At 35.1% G+C, this 15099-nt stretch overlaps 2 protein-coding genes across 2 annotated transcripts in view; one reads left to right on the top strand and one right to left on the bottom strand.

Annotated features, from left to right (window-relative positions):
* Positions 1-12594, top strand: part of LOC107038031 (proto-oncogene tyrosine-protein kinase receptor Ret) — a 58117-nt gene extending 45523 nt beyond the window's left edge. Inside the window, exons 13-19 of the mRNA XM_015256895.1 lie at positions 953-1118; positions 4993-5297; positions 6995-7190; positions 7255-7384; positions 8134-8335; positions 8433-8608; positions 9931-12594. Of these exons, the coding sequence (XP_015112381.1) occupies positions 953-1118; positions 4993-5297; positions 6995-7190; positions 7255-7384; positions 8134-8335; positions 8433-8608; positions 9931-10346 (1591 nt within the window). The 3' untranslated portion in view covers positions 10347-12594. The remainder of the gene's footprint in view (positions 1-952; positions 1119-4992; positions 5298-6994; positions 7191-7254; positions 7385-8133; positions 8336-8432; positions 8609-9930) is intronic.
* A 1291-nt stretch (positions 12595-13885) lies between these two features.
* The window catches only part of LOC107038076, a 6173-nt gene continuing 4959 nt past the window's right edge, over positions 13886-15099 (bottom strand). The window contains exon 6 of the mRNA XM_015256956.1: positions 13886-13961. Within this exon, the coding sequence (XP_015112442.1) occupies positions 13911-13961 (51 nt within the window). The 3' untranslated portion in view covers positions 13886-13910. The remainder of the gene's footprint in view (positions 13962-15099) is intronic.

The following is a 15099-nucleotide window of genomic DNA, read 5'->3' as shown; positions in this document are numbered from 1 at the left end:
ATCAATTTTTTTATTTCCTTCCTCTCACTGTTTTTGCATTTTTGAGTTTCTTCTCCCTGAAATATTGATATTCCCATAATACGTCGACATAATAGAAAAAAAAATCCATTTTCTAGCCAATTATCCACTTCTGATTCTTTTTTCATTTCCTTTTCATAATACGGAAAAATAGATTTTAAAAAATTTTCAGGAATACTTGGAGAGATTTGTCTATTACTCGAATGATATTTCGAACGACTTTTATTTTGTGTATTTATTTTGATCACAAAAAACCCTTTTTATTGATCTTTACAACATAATTCCCCTTCATTCAATGTTGTAATTTGTGAATTGAGAAAAAAATATACAACAAGAATAAGAGTGGATAAAATTAAATTAATCTAATTGTGAAAGCGGAAATTAAAATAAAATCAACTAAAATAAAATAGTATGAATTAATCTAGCGAGGGGCGCGACGCGCCCGTTCGCTCTGTTAAAAAAAAATTCTGTGCAAAATATAATGTAAATTTTTTTCACGCAATTTAATTGATAACTTTGATGAATGAAAATGGTTAAATCTATATTGTGGTCTATGCCAAACCGTAAAAGATCCTTGAATATCCTCAAAGGACGGACCCTAGAGTTGTCTTTTCTCCTACAATTATCAATTTTTATCTATGAAACTACGTTATCACCTCGATTATTACATTCTTGAGCCAATGACGTAATTTGTCATGAATGAAAAATAATAATTGCATTAGAAAACCCACTTTTAAAAGTTCATATAGACACAGGGGTTCCGTTTCCCCTTGAAGCAAGAAAAATATCAAACTAATGGAGCTAATACTTGACGTCAGTGCAGGGGTCAGTTGCGATTGCTATCTGAACATGCAACCTTGCCGTACAACTCCTAAGGACGTAGTTTCACCTCTGACCTTTGCAAAAAATGACAATGTCACTCTAATCCTTCCAGGAATTTGCGGAAGGGAGGAAGGCGCGAATGCAAACACCGATCCGACGACATTAACAACGGTCTCGGCATCTTACCTCTCGATTACCTGGACCGAGGCGACGGACAGCTAATTAATATCGAGACCTTCGCCAGTATTAACCGCAGTCTTCTTCTCCCGAAAACATCGGTAAGTAGTTTGCTCGGAACTGGAGATTAATCTGCTGTGAAAATATTCCACCCACCGAGTTATTCTAACTCAATTAGTACATAGCACCCCTGAACTGTACGTCGGAACTATGTGCTCACCTGAATTTGCATATCGCGGGAGGTAACGAGAATTTGTGCCAAGATTATAAAGGACTGATTATAACATCCAAATTACATGAGAATTTGAGACTCTGGAGAGAGTTCTTGGAACTTTTTTATGTCGGCAATGGCGCAGTCACTGTTCGGAGAGAAATTTTCTAGAAAAATTCTAGTACGAGTACTGGAAAAAATTACAATTCACTGGCTGTGAAAAATTCTGGTGCTGTTAAGGCAAAATTGCTTGGTATTTCTGGAAATTTCACAGAAATGCGGGGAAAACTTCACATTTTCCCCAATAAAATCTCTAGTGCCGGCACTGGAATTTTTTCCTGGCCGTCGCTTTGTGCCTCTTTTCCCGTGCTAGCACTAGAATTTTTCTAAAAAATTTCTCTCCGCGTGCAACCGTCAGCGTTGTTTTAATGGATAGAATTTTGAATTTACTGAGAAAGAGTGAAAAAATGATCGCAGTGCAAGAAGAATTTTCTGTTCTTTCAGTTAGACAAAACATGATCGTAAAAGCAGAATATAACATGGCCTCCTCAAGTGGTAGAAACTGGCGCATGGCAGACGTTTTTCAGTTTTTAAACATCAATTTATTTAGTCATTCATGGGGGGGAAATCAGTGCCAAATGATGAAAAAAGAGTATTAACTATCTACTTGGCGCGATGATTTCACGAATTACGAGAAAAATGTAATTTTTTGGAATTCGTTAAAGATACCCAGTAGCTGTCACTGTTCCGGTCTGCCACCCCCAGTGATTTTTTTATGGCTAGAATTTTGAATTTACCTAGGAAGAAAAAAAATGATCTTAGGGTTAAGGGAATTTTCTATTCCTTCAGTCAGACAAAACACGATTGTAATCGCAGAATGGAATATGGCCTTGTCAAGTGGTAGAAACTGGCAAGTGGCAGCCGTTTTCTAGTTTAAAATAAAAATACTCATTATTAATTTATTAATAATTAATAAAATAAAACATTGGAATATTAATTTATTTAATCGTTCAGTGGGAGGGGGGAATCAATGCCAAATGATCAAAAAAGAGTATTAACTATCTACTTGGCGCGATGATTTGACGAATTACGAGAAAAATGTAATTTTTTGGTGTTCGTTAAAGATACCCAGTAACTGCCACTGTCCCGGTCTGCCACCCCCAGCGATTTTTTAATGGCTAGAATTTTGAATTTACTGAGGAAGAAAAAAAATGATCTTAGGGTTAAGGGAATTTTCTATTCCTTCAGTCAGACAAAACACGATTGTAATCGCAGAATGGAATATGGCCTTCTCAAGTGGTAGAAACTGGCAAGTGGCAGCCGTTTTCTAGTTTAAAATAAAAATACTCATTATTAATTTATTAATAATTAATAAAATAAAACATTGGAATATTAATTTATTTATTCGTTCATTGGGAGGGGGGAATCAATGCCAAATGATGAAAAAAGAGTATTAACTATCTACTTGGCGCGATGATTTGACGAATTACGAGAAAAATGTAATTTTTTGGTGTTCGTTAAAGATACCCAGTAACTGCCACTGTCCCGGTCTGCCACCCCCAGCGATTTTTTAATGGCTAGAATTTTGAATTTACTGAGAAAGAAAAAAAATGATCTTAGGGTTAAGGGAATTTTCTATTCCTTCAGTCAGACAAACACGATTGTAATTGCAGAATGGAACATGGCCTTCTCAAGTGATAGAAACTGGCACAGGGTAGCCGTTTTCTAGTTTAAAATAAAAATATTGATTATTAATTTATTAATAAAATAAACCATTTAAATATTAATTTATTTAATCATTTATTGGGGTGAAAATCAATGCCAAATGACGAAAAAAGAGTATTAACTATCTACTTGGGGTTATGATTTGACGAATTACGAGAAAAATGTAATTTTTTGGTATTCGTTAAAGATACCCAGTAACTGCCACTGTCCCGGTCTGCCACCCCCAGCGATTTTTTAATGACTAGAATTTTGAATTTACTGAGGAAGAAAAAAAATGATCTTAGGGTTAAGGGAATTTTCTATTCCTTCAGTCAGACAAAACACGATTGTAATCGCAGAATGGAATATGGCCTTGTCAAGTGGTAGAAACTGGCATATGGCAGCCGTTTTTTAGTTTAAAGTAAAAATATTAATTATTAATTTATGTAATCATTCATTGGGAGGGGGAATCAATCCCAAATAATGGAAAAGGATATTAACAATAAAAACGAGGAAGAAACCTCTGACTTATTGATAATCTAGGATAATAAGTGTAAAACAATGAGTACAAATCTTCTGTGAAAGCTCAAAGACTTGAGAAAACTTTATAAAACTAATTAAAATGAAAAAAAAACATTCTTAAATGGAGAACCACTTATCCACGGGGAGAAAAAATTTTCTTGCGGAGTATCGAACTTTTCTACTTACAGCAGAAGATTTCATATGGTTATGGGAAAAGTAAGGAGAGATAAGTAGAACCTGAAGAAGTGTCCTTCAAAGTTTCCGTTCGGGTCAGCGATTTTTCATGTGACGAACGCCACTTTTTCCTGCCTTTTTGACAATTTTCCATCTCAATCTTCTGGGAAATTAGTGCCCACATACTCCAGTTTACAGGAGGGTTTATTACCTTTTAGTCAGAATTCTATTCATTTTTTCAGAGAAATTTCTCACGGACAAAAAGTTCAATGCGTAAAACCATTGAGTGGATTTCGCAGAATACTGTGAATTTTATAATTTTTTTACTCTCTGTCCTGGCATTCCTTCCTTTTAATTGCTTTTTCCTATTGTAACTCTATAAGAATTCTATGAAAATTTACTGAATTTTTTTTTTATTCGTTTTCTAATAAATATTTCCTTAGAGAAAAAGGTGAATGATTGGGTCGATTTTTCCTAAATAACTCATTTTATCTAAATTTTTTCTATAATAATTCTCGGGCATGAATTTTCCAATTCTTTGCTTCGATATTGAAATGAAAAATGAACAAAAATTTAAGGAAAAAATTTATGCCTCAGAATTTCTATCGAAAAAAATCTCAAGAGAATAATCCATACAAGAAAATTAAACACTATCAAGTTGATCCCATCCAATACCTATCAAAAAATTGTAGAGCAAAATTAATAAATAGAATTTAAAAATAAAAATCTTATAAAATCTCAACAGAATTTTTGAGACAGTCCTAAGGTTTTCCATTAAATTATTTCAGATGTTTACAACACAACTATCACTCAGTTTATAATTTAGTCTGAATGTCAATTTAAAGGAAAAAATTTATGTCCCAGAATTTCTATAGAAAAAATCTCAAGAGAACAATTCATACAAGAAAATTAAATACTATCAAGTTGATCCCATCCAATACCTACAAAAAAATTGTAGAGCAAAATTAATAAATAGAATTTGAAAATAAAAATCTTATAAAATCTCAACAGAATTTTTGAGAGACAGTCCTAAGGTTTTCCATTAAATTATTTCAGATGTTTACAACACAACTATCACTCAGTTTATAATTTAGTCTGAATGTCAATTTAAAGGAAAAAATTTATGCCCCAGAATTTCTATAGAAAAAATCTCAAGAGAATAATTCATCCAAGAAAATTAAACACTATCAAGTTGATCCCATCCAATACCTACGAAAAAATTATAGAGCAAAATGAATAAATAGAATTTAAAAATAAAAATCTTACAAAATTCCAACAGAATATCTGAGAGGTTTGCCATTAAATTATTTTACATATTTGCAACTATCACTCAGTTCATAATTGACCGTGAATGTGATTTTCAGCCCGATCCAAAATGGGAATTCCCAAGATCTCAACTGACGATAGAACAAGTTCTCGGTGAAGGTGAATTCGGCAGAGTACTTCGTGCAAAAGCAGTAGATATTGGTGATTGGCCGGGTCACACAACAGTTGCAGTGAAAACCCTCAAGGAGGATGCCAGTGGTTCTGAACTTGCTGACCTTCTCTCTGAATACCAACTTCTCAAAGAAGCACAGCATCCAAACGTCATCCGCCTCCTGGGAGCTTGCACAACACCCGGTGGCCCAGTCTATCTCATCATCGAATTTGCGGAATTCGGCTCCTTGAGGTAACGAAGTGGAAGTGAATTGAATTCTTGCATGAATAGAGAGGAAATGTGAAATACGACGAAATAGTCGGTACTATGAATGTAAATGCTGGGTTATTCGACTTGGCCGGGTGAACGAGGCTCTCCGGTGACCAATATGAACATAAACACTACTCCCACACCAGACCCGGAAATTGCCGGCGTATTCCATGACCGCGAGGAACGCATACCACGAGAACAATAATCGTCTAGTCGTGTCCGACTATCGTAAAACTTTTGTAATTAAATTTTTCTTTTCCCGTTCTCTCCAGACGCTTTATTGGGATAACTGAAATTTTTTACGGCATTATAAGCTCTAGTGGATGAATAACAATGGCCATAAAGAAGTATTCGAGGTTCGCCGCGGAGAGAAAAACGAACAAGTTCTCAAACTAGTTTTGTTTGGACCAAAAATTCGCAATTTAAAAATTGGAAAAAAAATGATTCGATTTGAATTTCAAAAACGGCATCTAGCTCAAGAGGCGGATAATTCCAGCATTTTATCAAGAACTATTGATCATTATTATTTTATGGAAGAATTAACGATATCTAAGAATCTTTTACAATTTGGTACAGATATCACAATAGATTCAGCAATTTCAATCGTCACATTTGTCAATTAAATTGCGTGAGAAAAATTTGAAAAAAGTCATCATTCAGCGCCATCGAGGGGTTATTTACAGGCGAATTGGGTGACACCGCGATTACAAAATGTAATCGATTACCCAGGATTACGGGACTGATTACATTGATTACCACTGTCTATGTGATAATCGTGATTACCAAGAGCGCAGAATGTGATTACATTATTACAAATGATTTCGTCGATTACATTCGGTGATTACCAAACATCTGTAATCATTGAAATCACAAAAAATGGCCTCTTATTAAATATGAATTGATGGAATAATTAATTATTAGAACCTGCAAAGAAATGAGGAAGGAGGGGCGGGGATTACAACAGAGGAATGCAGTCTCCATCACTCGATCTAAAAATTTGGGCATTTATAAGTGCTATCAGCAAAATAAATTTACTGAATATCTACCATTGATGGAGAATGAAACTTACCAGCAGATAATTCAGAGATAATTCAGTCGTTGGTTCTCCAGAATAAGAAGAAATTTTAACTCTGTTGAATCAATTTTCTACGGACAAATGCTCTGTGCAAAACGCATTGGCTATGCAAGGTTCTGAACCATAAACATCTGGGATTCCAAGAAAAATTGATCCAGGGATCTCTGAGACTTACCGTTGGTAGAAATGTCGCGCTCGAAAATTCAAAAACAAAATTCACGGTCTCACTAGGAGCAACTGCGAAAGATTACACTGATTACCAATGATTACAGTGATTACAAATGATTACCACTTGATTACAAATATGGTAATCATGTGATTACAATGATTACAGGATTACTATTGATTTCACTGGGATTACAATTGATTACATGAGCGAGTGACACCACGATTACGCCTGTGAATAGGCCCTCGAGCTCCATTCAAATTACATTTTGCACAGAATTATTAATTTTCGGTGGAGCTAATTTTTTATAAAATCCTGAAAAATCTCACGGAGAGGATTACCATCTAACCACTCTCACATTAAAGAATTGCCGTTCCACACCGGAAATTTTCTCCCTCCGTGTTTGAAGAGAATTTATTTTGTTGACCTTTCCTCCAGAAATTATTTGCGGAGAAGCCGACATCTGGAGTCAGAGGGCCGAGTGCCGTGCTCCACATCGTTACTCTCCGCCTCTCCAGGTAACACCCGGGATGACGTGCAGGACGCGTCCGCAAATTACGAAATAACTCCCCACGATATTCTGTCATTCGCCTGGCAGATCAGCAAAGGCATGGCTTACCTCGCTGACATCAAGGTAAACTAATCACTTAATCCAGCCACTGGATAAGCTCTTGTTATAATTTCAATTATTTCAACAGCTCGTACATCGCGATCTCGCCGCACGAAATGTCCTTCTCGCTACTGGCAAGGTTTGCAAAATCTCCGATTTTGGGTTGACACGCGATGTCTACGAGGATGATGCCTATTTGAAGCGAAGTAAGGGTCGAGGTAAGGGACTTTATATTTCACACAAAAAAATATAAGGACAAATTATAGCATATCCATGGAAAACAGGTTTTTACGATTGTCTCTATTTTTCGTAGATAATGTTTATAATATTACCCAGCTATTGAAAAAAAATCCAACTCTTAAACTGTACACTGAAAACGAATAATTGGTGCAAAAAAAATTTTTTTTATTGTTCGTTTGCCTGAAAATGTTTAAAATGCGAAAAACAGTCTACGGCCTCTAATTTTTGAGCTACAAAAGATTTTTTTTTTAATTTTTGGAAAAATATGTGGAACAACAATTAGGAGCCAGTTTTTTGGAATTCGACTCCTACACAGTTGATTTCGGTTTTTTTCATATAAAAAAATTCACTAATTGTGTAAAAAAATACAAAAAAAGTAAATTTAGCCATATAAGAGGCGAATTAAATAAAAAACTAGTTCGTAATTGTTATTCCACATATTTTTTCGAAAATTTTGAAAAAAAATCCTTTGTAGCTCAAAAATTGGAGGCCCTGGACTGTTTTTGGCATTTTAAGCGTTTTCGGGCAAACGAACAATAAAAAAAAATTTTTTTTTGCACTAATTATTCGTCTTCAGATCGAATAATCGATCTTCAACGTATGAAATGTCTCACTCCAATAACTCACGACTTAAAAAATTAAAGTAGTCTCCCGGGTTAGTTTTTTTCATCGTTTATTCGGCGTACTATCCCCTCATTCCTCATCATATTTTTCTTTCTCCTCACAGTCCCAGTGAAGTGGATGGCGCCTGAATCACTAGCGGATCACGTGTACACGAGTAAATCAGACGTGTGGAGTTTTGGAGTGCTTCTATGGGAATTGGTAACCCTTGGGGCGTCCCCTTACCCTGGAGTTGATGTTCATAATCTGTATAATCTACTAAAAGCGGGATACCGCATGGAGAGACCAGCGAACTGTTCACCTCAGCTGTAAGAAACCATTCGTAATCTGAACATAAGCACAATGGATTCCATTCGCGCAATGGGAGTCGAGGATAATGACGGAAATATACCTTATTTTTTGCAGATATAAATTGATGGTGTCGTGTTGGCACGATGAAGCAGGAATGCGACCGTCGTTCAAAGAACTCACCTGTCAGTGGGAGCGTATGCTCGAAGATGGTGTTGAGTATCTTGACCTCAATCCACGAACTGTTCACAATCAGGCGTATTTTGCGTCACTCCATGCTCTGGACAGTCCGAGTAAGTTCTTAAAGAAGAAAATTTTATCACTATTTCATGTTTCAATTCGAGGAATTGTGCATGCGCGAGAAAATTTCATAGAAAAACCCAGTGAATTCGTTAGAAAATCTCATGATTTCTATTCAAAGTGTATTATTTTTCCGCAAATTCTGTTGATTCTATTGAATGTTCAATAAAGGATATTGTTGCGTGTTCCCATTTTCTTTTGAATGTACAAGCTGAAGTCTACACTGAGAGAAAAGCAAACACGTTGGCAAACAAGTCTTGTTTGGGCCAACAAAATTACTAGTTGCAAAGTAAGACCTGTTGGAGAGCTTTGTCGTTTTTCTTTCAGTGTATGATGAACGCAGATTACTTTTGTCTTTCGATTCTAAGTTCACTTGTTCTCGAGTCCTGTCATAACAACATCTCTTCGCTGTGTTGTGTTTCATTTATTAAGAAGAATTAACAATATTTTAGCGAAAATCAATCTTACTCTATCAATCTTACTCTATATAATTTGAGATGTCTGTTTCTCCCAAAATTCTTGGAATGTTCAAGAAATGTCGAGAAAGGTACAGAATCCTCTGGAATGTTCGCGAATCGTCTGGAAAACTACAATTTTCCGATGCAGAATGTTTCAGAAGACCCTAAAATGTTTTAGAAATCTTTAGGAATTTCGTGATTAATTCAGAAAGCTCATGCTTCGGAAAATCCTAGGCCCTAGAAAACTATAAAGAGCTCCAGACCGATACTGAAGTTTTTTGCAAGAGGGTTTTTACATTAATTTCGCCTGATTGCATCGTAAAATTACCGTAAAAATTTATAAAGACTTCATAATATTTCAGCATATTATAAACTTTTCTACATATAATTTTTCGGCAGAACTAATGTTTTCTCTTAGTGTACCGAATAAGAAACTAGAAAAGAAAGGAAGAAGAAGAAAACTATAAAGAAGCGCCTGATGACGTCTTCCCTGAAAGACAAAACGTTAGGCTGTCGCAAAGAATTCTTCAACTTCAACTTCATTTCTACTTATATAAAATTGATGCAGAGCGCTTAGGCCAACCTGTTGCCATCTGATTTTCGAACTAATTACAGCGGTCAAAAAAACCTATTCAGAAACCTAGAAAACTAACAGATTGCTCAATAGAAATTCAGCACAAATCCAACAGAATCTCCTACCGAATTAGCTAGGTTTTCCTATGAAACTGCTTGAAAAATCGAAGCGTAAAATTATCTAGAGCATGCAAATGATTTTCACCAAAGTGTTCCACAAAACACTGCAAAAATCGTTATTATTTCGTTACATTTCATTTGACACACAATTTACTACATTATAGATTCAAACAATGACGGAGTAGTGAGTGGTAATTTCAATGTCTTCCGTACAGAGGCTGTAAACTACCTCAGCAAGCCCTTGTCAGAGCCAATAAACAAGTGCGATAAGATCGACAAACTCCAGGCACTCTGGCAAGATCCGGTCTGTTCATTTCCGAATGGATCAGTGAAATCGACGTACGTCAATGACAGACCGGATAACTTGAATGTCAATCATTACGAGAGCCCTATCAGACTGAGGAAGGTTAGTGTTGTCAGTAACAGTGAGAATGATCTGAGAACATCGACCAGTGAGCGACCCCAGTCGTACATCGATATGCAGGGCAGAAAGTCAGATCAGGAGGATCTACTGCTTTTCAACGGCAGCGATCCGAATGATGATAAGGATGATGAGTCGAGGAAGGAACTCACCAAGTGATCTGAGTGATAATGCAGCGATACCAAAGACTTCTCTTTTGAGTGTACATATGATGTTGGGACAGTGTGCGGTGCCATATATGAACAATGCTGAATAGACGGCGATTTTCAGCTGGAATTGTTCGCTGATTTTATTTGTAAAAAATATCGTTATGTACTTAATGCATACGTAGCCTTAAATTCTCGATGAGGCATTGAGATCAACCTGTGTCGATTGGGAACATACGCTGAGAGAAAATAAAGATTTTCGGGGAGTAAAAAATTCTTGCCACAAACGTGTCTGAAGATTGAGGTAATCGGACCATTTTTGTGACAAAAATGGATAGTTTTGAGAAGAAATCGTGTGGATTGTCACAATTAACGATCAAGATTGTGAAAAATTATTTAATTTACAGTGTCCTCTGAGATACCCCAAGAGATTTTAGCTTCGGGGATTGGAATTTCATGGATTTGAATCGTGGGGAATGTTGTTATTCTTTCCTGGTTATATCCCTTTAAATAAAAAAGGAAAGTAGCAATTCTTCTCCGATTTTTATGTGAATAGGTTGTATTTAATTATACCCTCGAGGGGGAAGCACGATATAATTTTCGCTTTCTGATGACAGATTAAATTTGTTTATATGGGCGTTTGTGTGGATAGGTCTAAGTACCAGTAGATTTCCACGTGAACGAATGATAAGATCTCGATGTCTTTGATTCCAATTCGAATTCGTTTAAGTCTCCCTAACGCTCATAAGTTTTTTTTAGTAGTGGAACGTTGTTCAGGACATTTAAACGCTATAATCTTCTTCACTTCAGCGCTTTTTGTCCCATAATTAGTGATTCTGAGTGACGAATTTGCCCAGTTTATTGCGTTCAGAGCGGGAACAAACTCTCCCAAAAATATCAGGTAGAAGAGACTCCGCTACAACTGTTCAGAAGGAGAGTAATCGAGGGGAAGCCCCTACTGTCGGACTGACCAGTCCGTTCCTTTGGTTTGCCGAGGTGGGAGGTGTGGATGTGCGTGGGGGAACGCAGGGAACGGACTAGTCAGTTTGCTCCACTCGCAGTGGCCCTGCCGCGCATTTCTATCGCGCAGAGGAGCACACATTCTATACTTACACATGTTTAGATTATTACTGGTGGGGGAAGTTAACTTCTCCAACTGAAATCTTAGAGAAGCGAAACACAGGAAATATCCACTGTACGCAATTTTTGGATTCTTCATCATTGAAGATGAACTCAAATGACTTATTTGAAAAAGTATTTATTCTTGTCACAAGAATGGTCCAATTCCTCGCAATCTTCAAAACCTTTTCAGCATGCGATCGAGGAAAATATCGTAATAAGAATCGACTTGATCCTAGAAATCTGCTCTTTCTCTCAGTGTATAAACAAGTGCTATGCAATCAAATGTTTATGCTTCCTAAACTGAACAAAGTATATTTTGTTAATTTAAATATAGGCGGAAGCGGGGATTCGGCAAATATTTTAGGGCAGTTGTTTTATTTTTGGTTTCACAGTAAAACCATAACTGGAGATGTGAAGCGGTAATGATACGGGTAATTTACGGAACCGGTAATTTACACATCGATAAAATACCAAAATTGTGAATAATCAGTTTCACGTTGCAAATTATTGTAATTACCTATTTTTATTTCTGCACCATAAATTCACATTTATATAGAGCAATTTTCTTTTTAATTTACCATTAGTTTTTAGTAATTTTCATGATGAATTCCCTGGCCTTTCGAATTTTATATCAACTTAATATGATTATTATTATCAAAGAGTTGAAAGAATTCGATGAGCATTTCTTTTTGAATAATAATAATCTGAATGGGAAGATATGGATTATTGAAATGCAAAAAATATTTTAATATATTAAATGTAAATTAAAAGACATTTATATAGATGTGAATTGCAATATATTTGTCGGAAAAAATCTTGCGGTAATTCTGCATCAAAATAAAATGACAGTGACTCCTACGCAACAATACCGTAACATTACAGTATTTTTACAGAAAATTTACCAGAAATAAAATTACCGGTAATTTCACATCTCTAACCGTAACATTGAAGACTGTATTTTTTCGTACCTTACTTAGTGAAGATGATGAAGCTCCTCGCTTTATATTTGTATAAACCACACATTCCACAATTAGTCTTCTATTTATTCTGCTGAGGATATAATTTGAGTGTGTAAGCACAATGTGCAATTTTTAAGGGGGAAATGTGAATGATTGCATGTGTATCAAAGTGACTTTATTCTTGTGCCATGATGAGTTTTTCGTTTTAATAAAATTATGGAATACTCTACTTATGAAATGTGTTGATAATTCATTGGTGAAGGGAAAACGGGATGAACTATTGAGAGATGATTAACGCTGATGATCGGAATAGGCGCGGCAAGCGGCAAAGAAGTCTGAATGAAGTCTGAATGAACAATAAATTTGAGAATTTCTTTTTGGTGAAGACCTTCAATGACTCGCGCCGTCAGGGTAGAGCGACTTCAAGTGGCCACACGGAGACTGACGTCTTAAAGTACCTCTACCCTTGCGGTAAATTCAAAGATTATTGAAAACTGCAAAAAATTGTAGAAAACTCGATTAGATTCGAAATTCTAATTTTTTTCTCAATTTAATTATCGTTTTGGTTTTTCAAAGAAGAAATGTTTAAAAATCAGGATATAACCCGGTGTCTTATGTGAAAATCCACATTTCCATTGTAATCAAAGATTAAAATCTGGATTTTTTTCATTAGATGTGAAAAAATCAAGAATTTTTTTGAAACCTCATAAAAAATAATCCGTTTTGCAAACAAGTTTTATTATTTATTTATAAGAGGGAAATGTTTGAAAAAATATCAAAATTTTGCGAAATTTAATTTAGATAATATTGACTGGGTATGAATTTTCTCAATTTTTTTCCATGCAATTTAGTTGAAAAATTTAAAAACTGAAAATATCCAAAGTATAGCATAACCCGGCCGAAGGGTAGAGCTCTTTAAAAATCATTTTCTCCTGTTAGAGAACCACAATCACTTCCAATTTTGTTACTTCTTCCTATCAATAGTCAGAAAGAAAATCTAAGTGTAATTCTTGACATATGTTGTTCTCCCGTAGACTCTACACATGATAGAAAAGATGATTGATTTCTTCATTACATGCACCCTCCGATAAAGAAGAATTTACTTCCCTTCCAATTGCAGCAAATCGATGTGAAGGGAAAAAATATCCAGATTCCATTCTGAGGAAGAATACCTTGAATGTATATAAAAAATAGATAAGGCCTGGCGCCTGGAATAACGCTGGCAATTGTTAGCACTTCCACAACTGCTGAGTCCCTTTTTGAATACTCGATTCAACAATATAGTCTATTACTCTGATGTCTTACTCTATCATTATTACTATTCATAAATTTGTCGATTTTTTTCAATATTTTTATTCGTAAAGCCCCTCATAGTGATTAAAAATGAGACAATAGCGAGCTTATCTTTAATAAATCATCACCAGCAGTTGATTCACAATTTTATAATGAAGATTATCCATTGGTTGCCCTCCTCATACATACAATTACTTTTAGCATCACGCAACGGTCACCAAAAGAGTAAAAAATGAATACGACGCTCGCAGAATCTGAATGGCAATCAAGAAAATAGGATTAGTCTTTTTAAAAAAACGATTTTTCTTCTCCGATAGCCCCCATTTCTTCCCCGACATTTCTTCCTGAAAAAAGCATCCTAGCACGAATTTTTTCCTCTTCCATTTTCTTCCAATTTCGCCAATCAATGTCATTTACATAGAAAAAAAATTCAGTAGTAAATGGTCAAACGGTTTAAGTCGACTTAGCTCCCAGTTGAATTTTTGTTGAATTTTGTTTTCCCTTTTCTTTACAAAAAAGATCGTTAGGAAAATTTTGCTCTAAATCCTTTAGAATCTAACATTAACTCCTTTAGAATTTGAGATATTCATCGAGAACTGGTGCTATAATAGAATTGACTTAAACCGCTTAAAAAAAAAAAAAAAAAAAAAAAAAAAAAAAAAAAAAAAAAACGTTTATATTATTGGGGCGGACTACTGAATGATTCAGTATTGAATCTCCATTATTAATAATCCTCAGTGGGTGAGTAGAACATTACCAATAAACAAAATAAAATTCTCCTGCAACTATTGATAACAACGTTGAAAGGGATAGCCCCTCAAAGACTTCAATGAGAATGATTATATTGTAGATCTTATCCGTTTAAGCCACTTTATTTCTCTGTAAAGAGCATTGGAAGCGAACTTTTCTAGTAATGTTTAATCCACGCACACATCATGATTAAACGAAATTAAAAATTCTATACTCCTTTTTTCTATAAATAAAATTAATGAGGAGACATGAAAGGAAAATAAAAAGGGGAAAAAATTAGTGCTAGCATGAGTTTTCGAGGCATCGATTGGCATCAATCATTACTTTAGTAATATTATGAGAAGTTTCACCTGACACTAATTTAGATTTATTTATCATAATTGAAATTTGGACAATAATATAATAATTGGTAATTTAATTTCTCAATTATTGAATAATTCCGAAATAATTCGGAATTTAAAATTTAAATTCATGGTTATTTTTAAAATCAAACAATTGGTGAGTAATATTAACAATTGACATATTCCAAATTTCACCGTAATTAAAAAATTCTATTATGCCGATGTCTGTTGCGAGGAAGAAATATCGGGGAAAGAATGTGCGAGAAAGAAATGTTACGAGGAAAATTGGGGTGGGGGAGCG

This window comes from Diachasma alloeum, unplaced genomic scaffold (assembly GCF_001412515.2).
Source record: "Diachasma alloeum isolate Michigan unplaced genomic scaffold, Dall2.0 Dall_scaffold_00277, whole genome shotgun sequence".
Lineage (NCBI taxonomy): Eukaryota > Metazoa > Arthropoda > Insecta > Hymenoptera > Braconidae > Diachasma > Diachasma alloeum.
The sequence above is the reverse complement of the archived record's forward strand: the minus strand, read 5'-3'. Positions and strand labels throughout refer to the sequence as shown.